The 17,192-nt window shown below is 42.0% G+C and overlaps 1 protein-coding gene across 3 annotated transcripts in view; it reads left to right on the top strand.

Moving 5' to 3' along the window:
• The window catches only part of MACROD2 (mono-ADP ribosylhydrolase 2), an 848,022-nt gene that overhangs the window by 19,752 nt on the left and 811,078 nt on the right, over positions 1 to 17,192 (top strand). For all 3 annotated transcript variants that reach the window (XM_058019700.1, XM_058019699.1, XM_058019698.1), the window contains exon 3: positions 3,827 to 3,934. In XM_058019700.1, the coding sequence (XP_057875683.1) occupies positions 3,827 to 3,934 (108 nt within the window). The remainder of the gene's footprint in view (positions 1 to 3,826; positions 3,935 to 17,192) is intronic.

The following is a 17,192-nucleotide window of genomic DNA, read 5'->3' as shown; positions in this document are numbered from 1 at the left end:
CCTGAAGTAAAAAAAAAAGGCACCGAAGGGAAGAAGCGCAGAGTGCATAGCAGAATTGCTGCTGCACATTCCACCAGGGTCAGATGTGCTCCTAAAGCTCGCTCATTTCCTTTGTGTTTTCAGCAACCCAAGAAAAGTTGTTTAGTGTCCTAGTCAGGTGTTTGCTGAGGATTCTTCCAGGAAGGGTTACCTCTTGTCTGGGGATAATGTGGTTCTTGTCCCTTGCTCAGGTTCTTTTTCCAGATTCTCCTAGAGAAGCCTTCCTTGTGGGGATGTGTCTCTACTAGTAGCTATTGTAGCAGGGATGAGGTAGTGGGCAAACTTATTTCTGTTGAACTTGGGGTGAATTTACTTCTTTCAGCTGTGGAGTCTAAAGCTGACTAGAAATGATGGAACTCTGCTATTTTCAGCTTTTTTTTACTTGCAATCCAGTCTGCTACTTGTTTTTACGAACTTGAAGAGAAATGTGTCATGTTACTTGTTTAACAAACTTCCCTTATAACAGTGTGAGTCTGTGAGCCTTGCTGCCATCAGTCCTTCTCACTTGTTCTCTCTTGGATTTCTTCTCTTATTGGCCTTTGCTCATAGAATGCCAAGAGACTTTTGCTTTGCCAAAGGTATCACTTTATACTATGGGGCTTTGGTACCTATTTTTGCTACTTTGTGTGTGCTCTACTCTTTCATTAACAGTCATTTTAAAATGCAAATGTAGTGGAGTTTTTTTTGTAATAAACTCTTCAAGCTGTAGGTTTTTCTCTTCCCTTTAGTGGTAAGCTCTTTGGTATTGCTGTAGGGATTTCTGTAATTGGATGCTTGAGATCTATTTAAAAAATTAATATACTTTAAAGTGTATCGGACTTTAAAACTTTGGCTATTTGAGCAGTGATTGAGTTTCAGGGCTGTTTTTCCAATACTGTAGGTTTGTGCCATCCTTGTCCATTGCACCAGCTGAGTACATTTATGTCCTGGGTGGGGGCTCCCTCTAGCGGGATGTTCTGACAGTCCCTTATTCATTGGTTCAGATGAACTTTACCCCTTTTCTTTGCAAGTGTGGTTTTTGCAGACTCCATCGAATGCATTTTTCTACCCTTGTGTAAGCTGTAAAGGCCCTTTCCTTTACAACTGATCTGGAAGGAGTTGTAAACAAAGCTGAGGGCTAGGACTGCCTATTTTCTCTATTTGGTGTGAAGAGCTCAGGTAATCAGCCTCATCCTACTTGAAGCTGTGGCTGTGTGGATTCTGAGATGTTTTGTACATGACTGAAAGACCAAAGGATCATGTAGGAGGAAGAGGTAAATGAAATTGGATTGTATAGGCAGAGCGGAGGACTGTATATAGCAGAAGAAGACTGCTGGATCTAGAGGGGAAAAAGTCGGGGTGGGGCATGAATGTTCAGCTGTTTCTGGTGAAGATTTTCAGCTGTAATATATTACTGAGGCTGGGACAAAGGAGACAAGAGGAGGACCTACAGCAGTGTTGCCACTTCTGCGTGTTGTCGGTAACAGCCTAAACCCCTACAGTTTGGAAAGGATGTACCAGGATCTACTCCATCCTTTGTGAATGTGTGTGCAGAGATGGTTTAATGGCCATTGACTTCGCTTTCTCATAAGAGTAACAACCAACTTGTTTGCAAGACTAAAGTTAAAACAGAAATAAAAGCTGTCTTATTTAATAATGAATTTTAATAACAATGAAATCTGTATGAGTAAGGTTGCAGTATATCGCTCCATGTGCCTAGCAGGTGTTGGTTTCTCAGTCAGAGAAAAGCGCCGCCTCCTCGTCCAAGTCCTTCCACACGTGGTTGCTCCTTCCCCTCCGGAGCGCGTCCCCCCGCAGGCAGCGCTGCCGCAGGTGCCTCAGGAAGCCCTTGATGGAGGCAGAGTTCTCCTTCTGGCGGCCGATGGGCTCCTCATGGAGGGGGGAGCGCTCAGCCAGGCAGCAGGTCCTTGGCCAGGCTGAGCGTGTCCAGCTCTTCTCCTGGGAGACACGGGGCAGGGAGCACGATGATGGGGGCAGAGGGGCTGCAGGGGCCGGGCCCCCTCGGGCTCTCCTGGGGCCTGGCTGGGCAGCCCCAGGCTGCAGGCTGGGTGGGGAGGATGTCAGGGAAGTTCTGTCTTGTTCTGGGGGCTCAGCCTGTCCTTGTTTCCTCCTGGGAGGGAGGCGGCTGAGCCCAACCTCTGCTTCTGGGCTCGGGCACGGGGCTGGGGAAGAGGCAGAGGAGCCCTGGTGCCTGCCCAGGCTTTCCCCGGCACAGGGGCTGGCACTGCTCCTCACCCTGCAGCTGCCCTGGCACCATCCCAGCTGCCCGGTGCCCATCCCTCACCTCTCTCCGCTGCCTCCGGGCTTTTCTCCGCAGGCTGCAGCCGAGGCCGAGCGCGGCCAGCAGCAGGGCCAGGGCCAGCAGGGTGCAGCAGTGCCGCTGCAGGGGCCCCAGGCTGGCACTGCCCGTGCCAGGGCGCGGCAGCTGCGCTCCCTGGGCCGGCACGGGCAGCCGGGCCGCGCTGCTGGGGGCACGGCTGAGAGCTCTGGGCGTGCTGGGGAGCAGCGAGGCCACGCAGAGCCCCAGGAGCAGGGAGAGCCCCGGGCGGAGCATGGCACAGCTGCCCCGGGAGCTGCTGGGCCTGACCCCGAGCTGAGCTGTGCCCACGGGCTCCGTGCCAGGTGCTGGCACCGGCTGCGATGTCACAGAGCTGTTGCCTGGCAGCCAGAGGCTGGGAATGTCAAGGCAAGGCAAGGCAAGGCCAGGCCAGAGGGTCTGAGCGTGTGGCTGTCTCAGCCTGCTGCTCAGTCTTGCCACTGTGGGACAGGACTCAGGAGCTTGGGGATGTGCTCTCTGTGCCCAGGAAGGAATTGCTGACATGTCTGAGTTGGTGTTCTTGAGTTGATGGAAATGGAGGGTAAGACTAGAGGAACAAATTTGTTTGGACTCCTGCTACTTTCTCACTAAATATTGAAGACTCTTTTTGCAGACAAATAGATGAACTCAAGCTTCTTGACACTTGTGTTTAGAAAGAATTTAAAAAAGTAATAGTAGAAGTGAATTTCATAGTCTTCCCTTCTCAGTTCATTTCTGGTGATGTGCGTGTCTAACTTGGTGAAGCTTTGGGCAGTATGTTTGTGCAAGGGTTTGAGGTAACTGAGCTGTTCTGTAGAGTGAATCAGATATAAATGAAGTGATTTTGTAAACTCTCAAGAGTTTACAGGAATAAGAGACCTGTGATAACATTATTTAGTAACAAATCTGTTGCAAGCTAGTGTATGTTGTCTTCACCACCTGCGTCCTCCTAGTTGAGCAATTTAAGGTGACAAAGCTTCAAGTTTAAAATTTGCGCGGAGCTTTTTTCAGGCTTGTTGTCTGGCTACATGTCTTCAGAAGTCTTTCTGAATTTTGGAGCTGCTGGCAAATGGTGTGCTTGTGTATTTTCGTACTCATTTGCTATAATTCTGGATTGGAGAAATTATTACTCTGGTTAGGAGGGTAATCTTAATTCCTCAATTTGTTTTTGCAATTTACGCCCTTGTGATTACCGAATAAAATTACTTGATGGATCTCGCTCCAAAAATCTGTATATTTCCACAGTTTTGTAGCCAAACCGTTCGTGGATAAGGATTCAGTGCTTCTCTAGCTTGTATTTGGAAACAAGTAACAAACGAGCAAGCCTGATGTTAGGGCAGTGCTTTTGTCTCTGTGGGTTACCGCTGCCCTCTCGAGGTGAAACCGAAAGAAACTGCGGTCTGTCGCCGTACTGCTGCCTGTTCAGGGCTTGTAAACAATGACCTCGGACCCACTCTTATAACCTGGCTTTTCTGCTTTCTTGGCTTGTAGGTGAAAACACTAAAGAAGATCTGCAAGGGAAGAAAAGTCTGAGTGAGAAAGTTTCTCTCTACAGAGGTGACATTACGCTGCTTGAGGTTGATGCCATCGTTAATGCTGGTAGGTGGTTAAATATTTTATGTAGCTGTGTCTTGAAAATCCTTTACAGCTCCATGGTACAAGTGTGAACTCTGGAAAGTTGCCTGAAACTGGTGAGTCCTGTGGCAATCTGTTGAAAAAATGGTTTTTCCCCCAGTTTGTTCATATTGTATCTGTTCGTCCTGTGTGCATTTACTGTGACAGGGATTGTTGTGAAACACTCATAGCAGGGTCACCGTGAGAAAATTAATAATCTTTTGTCTATCTTTGACTTAACTTGGTTAGCTGAGACTTGACACTTTTCATTGTAGAAGGCTCGTTTTTGTTACTAAGTTAATGCAGTTAATCCAGTTTGTTGTTATGAATCAAGCCACTTGTGGGCTAGGAAATGTGAGAACTTTAACCACGAGGTGATAGAAGACAGAATTTTGTTTATGTGGTTTTCATAGTTGCTTTCTTGTTGGGAGATTGTATGTGTCAAGTTTTTGGCCCTGGTCTACAGAGTTTTAAGTGTTTAAGTACCTCTTCTTGCTCAGTGACCGTGTCTCCATGTGTACAGTCGAGGTGAAGAACTGTATGTAGCATCTTGTGACAAAAAGAGGGAAATGCCTGTGCAACTAATGAATCAGTGTATTAGATTATAGTAAACTAGTTCAGTTTTTCGGCAAAAAAAGTGAGAAGGTTTACCCCTATACACATGCTCATAGCCAAATCTTGCCTGCACTCTCCACTCCTAAAAGAGTGTGTGGTTTGTGTGTCCTGAGGCTGAAAAGTTTTCCCCCCTAGTACTTGAGCGGCACTGATTAATTTTCAAGAACTAATTTTGGTGGTATTAATTTCTTGGAAGGAAATGTGCTGCAGTATCTTCTGAAGTTCAGAGATTCCCAGGGTTGTAATGGCTAAAATGGGGGTGTTTGCTTATCAGAGGAAAATGCCGTGTGGAATTACTGGTTCATGTCTGCAAAGAGCCCAGGAATGTTTGCTCACACAGTGTAGAGGGTAGTGAACAGACTCTCTTTGGCTTTGTATAATGCTTGATTGTATGACATCCCACTTTACCAGTGGACATCTGCTAATGGGTTTTGTGAAGTACAGATGGGATCCTTAGCCATTTCAAAGTACATTTTTGCATTCCAAATACTGAGGCTGGTTTTCCTGTGCTAAAAAATTTAATTCATCTTCTAGTTTCTTGATGCAGAAAAGCTCTCCTAAATAACAAACAATACAGTAGCATCCATGTAACATGATCCTCTCCTCACTGTGTTGACAAGACCTCTGAAACTTGAATATTTTAATATTTTTTCCTCATTCTTTTTTTAAGAGGATTTTTCCAGTAGTTCCTTTGCTGACTTCCTTACTTTATTGCTTTACAGTAAGTCAATATTAGCATACTTTCCATCTTTTATATTTAGCTTCTCTTTGTTCATAGTTCCCTTGAACTACAGGCTGGAACTAGTTAGGGATTAGCTTTAGAATAGGAATACTTCACTTTTCTTGATTTAAATCCCCCTTTAATTATCCTGAAAGGTCCAAAAAAACCTATATCCCAGACTGCAAATGATATTATCTGCCTATAAACCTATTATCTGCCTGCCATCCTTGTGAGAAATGCCTCTCTCTGAGGAGGAAAAAAAAAAGAATCAAATCAACACATATTGATATGCAATTTTGAGAAAAGGTTTAAAGACCTCTCAAAACAGACTGAGGCTGAAAGACCTAAAGAGGGACAAAACACTCTGAAAGTATCTAGATAGCTTAGTTGTTTTTACTGTCGTTGTCTGTAAATTGAATTTGGGCTTAAAAGGGAGATTCAGATTAGATGTCGGCAAAGCTACTTATTGATTGGAACGTGTTTATACAGTGATACTTTGGTGTATCAGATGGAAACAAAACAGCAGCACTAGGGCCAGGCCATTGGTACAGGTGGATTTTTAAAATTCTTCTAACTCGTTATTAACCTTCTATAGTTCCTAAAAGGCATAATATGTTAACTGTTATGAGATATTAATAAGTTTAGGTTAAAATAATAACCTACAGTTACTCTGGAAAAACCATATGCTCTTTATATGACAGTGCAGTAATTAAGTCTAACCCTTTGATTTGCTGAGGATAGCTGGAAAGCTACATGAGGAAGGTGTTGTGGTTCAAGATCCATATTATTTATGCAAAACATCTGCTGTGCTGGGATTCTTTTTAAATCCAACAGTTTCAGTGAAATTTTAGTGTCTCTTAGATGGCATCTAAGCCCATGTTTCTGCACCATATGATGCTTTTGCAAAGAACTCCATTGTTTTTTCTTCTGCAGCTGAAGTTATCCAAGCCTCAAAGACATAAAGCAGTAAGTAGCCACCGTACCAGTTTCTGTATGTAAGTTGAAAAAAAGGCAGCCTGTTGAATATGGAATAGGAGATAGGGTTTTTGGAGGTAAATGTGTGCAAGTTCTTTTTATACTTAATGCCTTTTGACTATCCCAAATGTTAATGATTGACTCCCTCCTGTCTGTTGCAAGCCCTGGGTTAGGAAAGGAGGAAGAGACCCTCTGGAGACTTTCTCTCTGAATTCAGAAATTCCATTAACTGTCTCCTGTAATAAATAGTTTAAAATACAGCAATTCATATCCAAGTTAAAGCCACAGGACGACACAGGTTGAATGTTTACATTGACTTATGCGAAGATCTAAACATGCTTGAAGTAAAGGGAATGGTGTGGTAAATTGTGGGGCTGTGGAAGGGTTCCAGGTGGTTCAGATTGTCTCCAGATTTGGATGCAAACATATTGGCAAAAAAAAATGTATTCTTAAATATGTAAGGAGGAAATGAGACCTCAATGGTGATCTTTTTTAGTTAAATATCAGGATATCATTGATGAACACTCTTGCAAAAGGATCCTTTTTTATCCTAGACTTTTAGCAGACAAACTGAATGTTGCTTACTTTCTAAAAATACCTCATGTATAGTTTGCTCATTCTTTTGAGAAACATCACAACAGCCTCTTTGAAATCATTCAAGACTAGAGCGAGGAGCTGAGATGCATTGTGAGAGAGAAAGGAGTGAAAAAAGGAGTTGATGTGCGATTTTGCTAAAATTGATGTCAATTATCTACCCCTGTAAATGTCTTTTCCTTACACAATGGCTTCCTAAAACTTCCTTGCTACCGGTTTTATTGCAGACAGGTATTAGTTTAACTTGATATTTTGCTTAAGGTGTCATGTTATGCCATTTCCTTCACACATTTTTTTAAAGGATTCAGGTAAGACTTGTATGAAAATCCTACTTTCACTGCTGTGTTCTCCTCTTAGCTTTTTTGTTACCCTGTAAGAAAGTAAACAGGCTCCTTGAGGCATGTATTTACTGCATTAATCTGTGCTGACTGGCCTTTTTAACTTATTAAATGTTCCTGGACGTCACTTCATCCTGATGCCAAAAGTGCTTCAAGCATTTGGAAGCTAGATAACCACAATTAGCCAACATCTGAATAAATCATCAGAACAGAGCTTGGAGGGGGTGTGGTGTGTCTGTGGTGTCTAGGGAGGGGAGAGAGGGGCCATGAAGTCCCTCTGGCAATCCCAAATACTGAAATAAGCAGTAAAAGCCTGAGTAAGGTTTGAAAAAACCAATTTCTTCAATATTTGTAGTACCAACTGAGCATGAAACGACTACATTTCCTCTGCATTTTTAATATGGAAAACTATGTAGCTATTTATGTCATGTGCAGTAACTATCTGAAGTAGGTACAGGAGTGGTGTTTGGGGAGTGGGTGTGACAGGGATGTCTGTGTACCTCATAGCTTAAGCAGCAGTTCATCACTGCTGACCTCAGGTCACTTCCTACCTGTTAATAAATCTTACTGTCCAGTTATGAGATAAGGAGGAATGTACTGATATGCTTGTGAGAGAGTTTTTACTAGGAGGAAGATCAAGGGGAAGCCATTATATTAGGGGAAAAAAGGATTCTCTTTATTTTTATCTGATAGGGAGGAGGAGAATGAGGACTTGCAGAACACTAGAAAAGATAATATTTCTTCTTATCTTTGAAAAATATTCTTTGTATCAGTACAAAAGTATGGTACTGAGAATGGAAACCTTTAATCTTCAGGAAAAAGGAAGATGTTCATGTCTATTCAATTAGATATTACTGTTAACAGGTCTGTAGTATTGCATCTAAATTTGCAGTTAGAGAGTTGCTACAGTTATAGCAACTAGGTGTCTCCCTTTAAATTGTGTTTGAGTGCTGAAATACTTTCTAATACTCAGAAATTTGGGGAAGAAACTCTCAATTTTTGAAATTAATATATTTTCCACTTGAGAAAACTAACGTGATTTAAAATCTTCCTCTGATAAAGAGAGAAAAAGACTTGGTGACTAACATGGTAAACAACTCTTTATGTCCAGTTTTTACTAACCCTGATGCTGGAATTTAGTTCCTGAGCCTCACATTGCTCAAGAAGAGCATCACACATCTGCCTGTGTGCAGTGAGCTGCCTCAGCTGGGAATGCAGGTTTGGCAGGCACAGATTTCTCAGCTTCCCTGGCACAGTGTGCAGGACCAGCTGAGGGAAGGAGCCCAGAGGTGGTGGTTTCCTGGTTGCTTTTAGAGGCAGAGATGTTTCCAGGGAGAGAATTGCAGCTGAGTTTTTAAACAAATTTGCAGGAGTTTGGAATGCAAAAAATTTGGGGAAGAAACTCTCAATGTTAAAATGAATATCTTTCATTTGTTAAAATGAATATCTTTTCTGTGTGCAAAAATAAACGTGATTTAAAAGACTTGCTGACTAACATAAGTAAACAACTCTTCATGTCCAGTTTTTACTAACCCTGATGCTGGAATTTAGTTCCTGAGCCTCACATTGCTCAAGAAGAGCATCACACATCTGCCTGTGTGCAGTGAGCTGCCTCAGCTGGGAATGCAGGTTTGGCAGGCACAGGTTCCTCAGCTTCCCTGGCACAGTGTGCAGGACCAGCTGAGGGAAGGAGCCCAGAGGTGGTGGTTTCTTGGTTGCTTTTAGAGGCAGAGATGTTTCCAGGGAGAGAATTGCAGCTGAGTTTTTAAACAAATTTGCAAGAGTTTGGAATGCTTGTCCTGCTCTACCTCCGTGTCCCAGTACTGAATGTATGTGAAACTGAAAAATATTCAGTTTTAAATACTCTGTGCTTGATTTGCTTGTTGCAAGTCAAGGTCAAGACTGGGTTTCACTGAAGCCTCTGCATGACTTGATTTATAGGATGAAATAGATATTTTCATACTGAATCTCACCTTTCCTAGTGAAATATGCCTTTCTTCCCTCAGGCTTCTGACTTCACAACCATGTTTCAGCATTTTTGTGTCACAGCAATGTCTGTATCCAGTTTTTTTTTATCTGGAGATAGCACATATTTTCTTCCAGATTCATCATTTCCTAGCCTTAACCTTGACTATGACTGTTTAACTTAATGAGGTGTCCCTTTTTTTCTCAAGCTCAAAATTACACATCAAGGTAGAAGAGCTATGTATTGATACTGGGAGCTGAATATATTATCAGTGAATTATGCTTATACAAGTGTGTAAGTATGGATAGGGACTGAACTCTGCCTTTCCACACAAACAGCTTGTTAATGCTCAATCAGTCACTGCAGTTGCCTTGAACTTGGTGCTTAATGAACAGGTGGGGAAAAAGGATGGATTCTAATCTGGAACAGATCTGACATCAGGCAATTTCACTGATTGCTAATCCATTTCATTTGGCAACTTAATTTATCACACAGAAGTTTCATCTTGTAACTTCTGAAGTAGAAATTATTTCAGAAGTGGCCTGTCTGAATATTATGAAGTTATTTGAGTCAGTTGCTGAGCCTGCTCTGGTATTGTGTGTATACTTATTCTCCCCCTTTTTATTTTACAGTGAACACTAATTCTTACTTTAGAGCTCATTTGAAATTAATTTTCAATAATTTCCTATGAAAATAAGTCCCTTAACTCAAATGTTCCTGCTATTGAATATGGAAGAAACAAAATGTAAAATCTGCCCTTAAGCTACTTATATCATTTTGACATTGGATTTTTACATTTTATAGTATTGATTTTTGTGGGGTTTTTATTTTTTTTTCATTTGAGCTAAACATAAATGGTTGATTATACTGGGAGATTGTTAATGAGTTTGCTGTCCATTAGAATGTTTTGTAAATATACCTTACATGTTTTATCTCCAGAGTACAGATAGGAAAATGGAAAACTTGTATTGAAATCCCTTATATAGAGTTGTCTGGCATCTCCCTGTGTAACTTACACAATTGTAATTTCCTCTAGGAATAGAACCAGTATTGCTAACAAATTGTTGCTAATTTGGTTTTCATCTTTACTGTGAGCAGACTGTGGTGTTAATCAAAGGTTTTTCAAGTTATTTTACAGTTGGTACAATTACACTTGTGTGTAAAACCCCAGATTAATTTATGTGTAGTCCTCACTTACTCATCAGGAAAGTCAGTGTTAATAGTTGAGGGAATCGGTCATGCCCAATTGTGACATCTGTGAGTGAGTTTATTACTGCGTTCTGTGGAAAATGCTTTAAGCCTGGCTGGTGAGCAGTCGATGTGGTTAAACTTGCCCTCTGCTTTTGGTCTAATTTCATTTCAGTGCTGTTCTTCCCTGCAGTGTAATACTCATTTGGATGAAAAGGCTGTGTATAGTGACAGTGTTCAAGAGAATGAGAGGGAAGGCAAGCACTGCTGTAGGTGTGGTTTAATTTAGGGGGAGAACTGTGGCTGCTGCCTCAGTTGAACACCATTTGCTGTAACTATGTGGCCAAGGCTTATGACTGAGGAGGCTCACTCAGAATTGCACTGCAGAAGGGATGGTTGGAATGCACTTTGAAAATATCTCAGGTATAATTAGTATTACTCAAAACTTAAGCATTAAAAAAAATAGTTTGGCACTGCTGCAGGCACATATCAGGGAAGAACTTTCTTCCTTATTCTAGGGTGCTTTGGGAAGGGGAAATGAATGGTGGTGAAATATTTTCATTGCAATGTTCCAGCAGTGTGCTCACAGCCATCTCATGTAGCTAATGGAGATGGCTTCTGGGTGGAAACGTGCCTCAGACACCTGGGTGTTATCCTGCCACATGCTGTGTGGTGCCAGCAAGCCGAGAGCCTTGGGTGGTGGAATGGAGGCCTAAACCTCAAGGAGAGCTTTGCCACTCAGCTGCCATATGGCACTGCAAACAGATACTGCATGTTAATGGTAATCAAGTGATGGTTTCAAGCAGTGGGATGTGAGTGTTCAGTGACTTACTGAGAAGCCATTAAAAAAACAGCAGAGAAGGAAATGTACTTTCCACTGGAACAATGCACTCAAAAGGCTCCTTAAATGAACAGATTGTGGGCTGAAGCACCAGACACACATGTTGAGGTTCAGAGCTATGCTTTAAGACTTCTCATGTTATTCTGTGCTGCCATAAGTCTGAGTGGAATGAGATGAGTGTGCATGATCCTTAAGTATCTGGTACCTGACTATCCAAAATGGTTTTTCCAGACAAGTTGTGGATGCCTCATCCCTGGAAATATTCAAGGTCATGTTGGAGGGAAGTTGAGCAACCTGGATTAGTGAAACGTGTCCCTGCTCATGGCAGGGACTAGATGATCTTTGATGGTTCCTTCCAAAACAGGTCATTTTGTGATTCTAGGCAATACCCTGACACGAAATTAATGGCCTCTCCTCTGACAGGATTCAGCATAGTTTGTCTTCTGAAAATCTAACGATAAATGGGCAAGGTAGATGTTTTAGTAGCCTTATCTAACCTGATGGTCTATGGTAGCTGGATTTATTTACAAGTCTGTTTTCAGTGTTGATGCTTTCAGGACAGTATCTGTTTTACCTAGACCAGTGTGTTCTTCCTGTTTCTTTGTGCATCTGTTGTTGAACTCATTTATTGTCTCTGACTCCACTGTGATTACTGACCCTTCATGCCACGGTTACCCTGGACCCGTTTTGCGTGTGTTTCTACAGAAAACTAGCAGTGTACAAGCAAAACACCTGCCCAGCTGGGTTTCTTCAAAGGTCTGTGGCTTCCCTCAGTTGGGAGGCATGAGGTGGCACGGGATGCTGTGAATCCTTTCTGACAGCAGGTGGCAATAGTGCCCCTGTTATCGTAAAACCACTTTTAGGCCTGTGTACCTTAATTTTCCTGGACATAAAATCGGTGATGACTTAAGCAGAGGAAACAAAATGCGTGTATTCGAGGTGTGCTTGTTGGATAGGCCATCGATACAGCTCATGCTTATTAAATGCTGACTCCGTTTCATTATGTGTGTTCAGTGTGTGTTTGAAATAGACCAGGAGACAGGCGTGGTTTGGAAGAACTGTAAGCATCTGTTTTACTTCATAGAGGAAAATATTTTGGAGAGACCTTGCTAGCAGCCTGTCATATCACACATTTGACAGTGCAGCTGTCATCTTGACTGCACTGATGGAGCAGAGGGATGTAAGAAACTACTCAAGGTCGTCTTGAACAATTATGCTTCGTTTCATAATATTAAATCCACTTTTAATCAGGACTTGTGGTGGATTATCTAAAGGATTGTGGGTTTTTTAAGCCGATATTTGCAACAGTGTGTTCTCAGTCAAGATAGGCTTGTAATGTTGGGGTTTTTTTCAAGCTTCTGCATTTTAAAAAACCCAAACCAGTCAAGTAATTTCCAAATGTTGGAACACAAAAGAGAAGACTTCTTTGAAGCCTCCTGTCTCTTCTTAGAAAATATTGGCAGTGAGAGGTCAGCTGGTAGGCTGAGATTATCTCTGCACTGCTAATATTGACCCCTCCACTCCTCTGTCCAGATGTATGTTTGTTTTTTCCTCCCTTTCTGTTTCTAACCATGAACACATGGGGTTTTTCTGGATTTGCACAGATATTGTCTCAACACAATCTCAGTCACTGTAAGTACTACAGTAAGGTCAGCATGGGAATTAGCATTTCTATGTGTCATGTAATCTCGTTAAATATATGCAGTTAAGTATTGAATAGGGGAAGGTCTACTTTGATTGGAAGGAGTAAGCTTTAGATTTATTTATCTAATTTGCTAGATGCAGAAAATGGGATAAAAAAGCTGTAGTCAGAGTTGATGTGCAAAACTGCTATTGTGCAGCTGGCTTACCCTGTCTCGCCCCCCTGCCTTCTCAGGCAGGAGGAGTTCCTTTTGCTTAATTCCCTTTGCTGCTGAGTCTTCCACCCTTTGCTAGGGTTTTGGGTTTGCCTAGTGCTTTGCCATTTGCTGCAGGTCTTGGAAATGTTAGTCCCTTGAAATACAGCTTCCATTACTTGTTAAATAAATAGTTATGGACTGTGAAATGCAGTTTAGGTTTTGTTTTGACCTATGGCTGTTAGCAACTGATTTTCTGAGAAAAGAAAAACGTTTCTGTTTGCAAAACCACAGCTTGCTTCCTTTAGGAATTCAGAATGCCTCTCACTTAGAAATTAGTATTAAGGGTACAGCTTGGCTTTAAAAATCTGGGCTTCAGACTCCTTTGTGTGACCTGCTGCCCCAGTCATAAAAATTAGTAATGGCAGCTAAATACACATCAAAGGTCGGTGGAAGCTTGTGAAAGCAGTATTTGCTTGTTAATCCAAGCACAATGGCAAGTGTGTTTGCATCATGTGCAAGGAGTAGCCACTTGCATGTTAATATACCGTTGTTCAGAGTTGTCTGGATGTGTTTGGGAATTGTTTTAATTGCAATATTGAAGGTGCTGCAAGTCTCTGTGCTTTCCATCACAGTGAGGTGATGAGCTGCTGCTGCTCCCAGACTTCTTCCCTTCACCATAGAGGAGACAGGAACATTCAAGGTTCCTCTTAGTGTCTCCTGCCTGGATTGTCCCTTGCACAGGGACAATATGTTTGAACAGCCAAGAGGGGATGTGGGTGGTCCTGCTCCTTCCTCCCTCGGGGTGTCCTGTCCCTAACATGGAGCTCTTGGGAGCTCTGCAGCTTCTCCCTGAGCCGTGCCCGAGGGCTGGCAGTGCCACGGAGCAAAGATGACTTGGCTCTTTGTAGGAGCGATGTTGTAATGGCCCTTGTTCTCAGATGGTTTCACCACTGAAGCCTTGGAGCCTGAGGCTTTCATTGTCTATTGTGTCTGACCAGTTGAAACCTGTGGGAAAAAGACTGATTTGGAGAAGTTTTTCGGATAATTGTTCCTTCTCTCTTTTATCACTTGCATGTTTGCACCGCAGTAACTTTAATCTGGTGTGCAACATGAATCACTTAAACGTGTCTCTGTAGCACCTTCATTTTATGCTTGAAAGCTGGTTTCTGTCGAGTAATAAATAGAAATAGTTACTATCTGGCATGCCTAGTTGTGGGCTGCCTCAAAAAAGATGATTCTGTCAGCTATATTTGATTTGTATTTAGAATGTTTTGCATTGCAAATCCATGTTAGAAATGCTTTATAAATTTAAAGTGTGAACCATATTGCTTTTTCAAGGGAACTGTACTCTTGTGTCATGTGAAATAACTTTTTATGTAAGAAAGAGGCGATATTGCTTTCAACTCTATCAAACCAGGTTATAGAGGAATGTAAGTCTTCCCTGTGACTTGATATGCCCGATAATAGTAACTGGCAAAGCATTCCCTTTACATTTCTAAGAATTTGTGGTGTACAGGCTATTTCAGAGGAGCTCTCTTTTCTCGTCCTGTCAGTTTCAGTCCACTTTGAAGGGATTATGATGAGCAGTGTGGTCAAGTTCACTTGGCTAGTTCTGAATTTCTACAAATCTGAGTAATTTTATTACTCTTTCTGAAATGAAAATTACATTTTAGAATGATTTTCAGAATAGTCAATCAGTGAAAAATGGTGGATATTAGCTGCAGAGTCACCAGACCAGGAAGCTGAGAGAGAGAAAAAGCTGAGAGAGTTTATTAATGACAACTTATTTCTTTGGTTCTGAAACAATTTTCATTTTAGGGTGTCCATTACCTTGAAAAGTAAAACTACTAAATCAACTTTGGGGGCAGGGTAGACCAGGGCAAAGGCTTACTTGTTGATTTTCTTTGATTCTTTGGGTAAAGGCATCTCTGAGTGCTGGAGGCCAGACAATTTTTGCCATGTCCCAGATGCGTTTTGCCAACTAGCAGTTCTAGCCTTGGCCGAACTAATTATAGCCCCCCTTCCCCACTAGGTGACAAATGCAGCATTTCAGGGAGCTGAGTGATCAGTGTTAGCTGATTCACCACAAAGAGTGATTTCTCTATCTTCTTCCTCCCTTCTGATATAAAAGAACCTGCTTAGGAGGCCCAGACATGGACTTTTGGCAGGGCTTACAGCCCAAAGGCTCATTAGGTCAGGAGTTTACAGCTTTAGAGGCTGCAACTCTAGTTCAGACTAGTCTCCACCACCAGTAATGGATGAGATTAAAACAGAAACTGTTTCTTAAATCTGAAGTGAATCCCTGATGGACAGGACAGTCAGGATGTTTTGAGGTGGGAGTACTTATCTCTATAGTTCTTATCAAAGACTCAGCAAAAGGTTTTGGGCTTCCTACTTCTGTCTTAGTTCCCATGTCCCAGGGGCTGAGTTACATGTGGCTTTTGTTCTGTCATGCTGGCATTGTCAGACTGAAAGCAGGATCTGAGTCAGAAGTATAGTTTAGCAATATCTGCTGCCTTCCTCTCCTGTCCTGTCCTCTAGCTCTAGCATCCAGCAGAGCAGCCTGTGTTGAGTGCAGCCTCCCTTTCTGCCCTTTCTAATGGCTGGGGAGAAGGGTGTGACAGGGGAAGTGTGCACGGTGTTGCCTCTCTCCTTAGAAAGGCCCCGTGAGCTGTAACTCGATGTAGCCTTGTAACTACAAATTGCTGTCTCAAATCATGACTTCCTGCCTGTGCTTTCAGCAGCCAGGGAAGCTGTGCTGATGTATTTAAAATTTCTTATTTGGGCCACTGCTAATCATTCAGGAAAGCCAGGTTTTGTTCTTCTTGGCAGCCTCTTTTAGAGAGCCAAGGCTGTTCTGCTTTGCCTGAGGGTGAGACTGAGCTGGATGGCACTTTGGTGTCTCTGCTATAGACACCGTGCCTCAGGAGTCTCCCTGGAGCGCTGCTGGAGTCACTTCATATTTCATAATTCCTTGCTGACAATTAAGTCAATTTGCTGGTGCAGCCATGATGGAGCTAAGCTAGGACATGTTTCTTTTTTAGCCAAGATATGTAGTGAAAAGCTCGTTCTTTTGCTTTGATTAAATTGAAAACTGAAGTTCGTTGTTACCTCTCCCTGGCTTGGAACGTGAATATGATTTCTCAGTGGCATTGTCACTCTCTCTATATTTCTTGCTCATGAATTTTTAAAAAAAATTATTTTAGGGGATTGTTTTGTTTCAGTGGGTTTTTTTTGTTTGTTTTGTTTTTGTTTATTGAGAGGAAGACTCAAAGCAGGCATGCCTTGTAACTTGGGGCTGAAGGTGGTAAGGCATCACTTCTCAGTAAGAAAAGATGCAGCTGTGAGCAGGGGCCCGTGGAACTCTGGTGGGCTTTGACTTTTTGTGGCAGTGATGGAAAAGCAGTTTCATGATCCAAGGCTTTAGGAAAAGGGCACAGGCACTTTGGATCTGTGCAAACTGAGTAGTCTCTCTCTTCCCCTGTGTGGTCTCTGAATCAAGGCTTTTTTTAAGAGTTATTTGGCCAAATGCAACATCTCTCCTGCTAGAAATATTGCTTTGAGTTTTGATTTTTAAAAAAAAGTTTTTATTGCCTCTGTTAAACAGCATTATCTTAGGAGTCTTGCTAAATGTATAATTGAGAAAATATAGTTGTTCTGTCTTGGGTCTAATTTTTTTCCAGTCCTGGCATGAACACAGTGCTGCAAATTTGGACTTAGTCTGGTGAGACAGAAAGTGATTTAATGTTAGAAGTGGAATTTTGGGTGCTTTCTGGGTGTGGTGAAATCAGTTAATGAATTGGCTTAACTTTTTTGCTTGGGGTTGTTATGCTGTTTAGACATGGGCTCTGTCTAGATGATGTTTATACACTTGAAGCATAATGTTTAATTTTCAATATCTGTAGTGCAACATGTAATATGTGTGTATATTTGCACTCTTTGTGTTTTGGTAAAAAAAACCCCAAAAAACAACTAACTGCAGTTTTAAGTGTTGCTTCCAGACCAGCTAAGGAAATAGTCTGAGCTGCCAGCAGTCTGCGTGGCATTGTGCAAATACAGAAGATAAATCTTAAATAATTAGTGAGACTGAAGAGTTTTTACTTAGAATCCTGAATTTTGATCCCTTGTCAGTGCATATAATGAATCTGTGAATTAGGTGAGAAAGAA

Source organism: Melospiza georgiana, chromosome 3, assembly GCF_028018845.1.
Source record: "Melospiza georgiana isolate bMelGeo1 chromosome 3, bMelGeo1.pri, whole genome shotgun sequence".
Lineage (NCBI taxonomy): Eukaryota > Metazoa > Chordata > Aves > Passeriformes > Passerellidae > Melospiza > Melospiza georgiana.
This window is presented reverse-complemented; position numbering and strand designations above follow the sequence as displayed.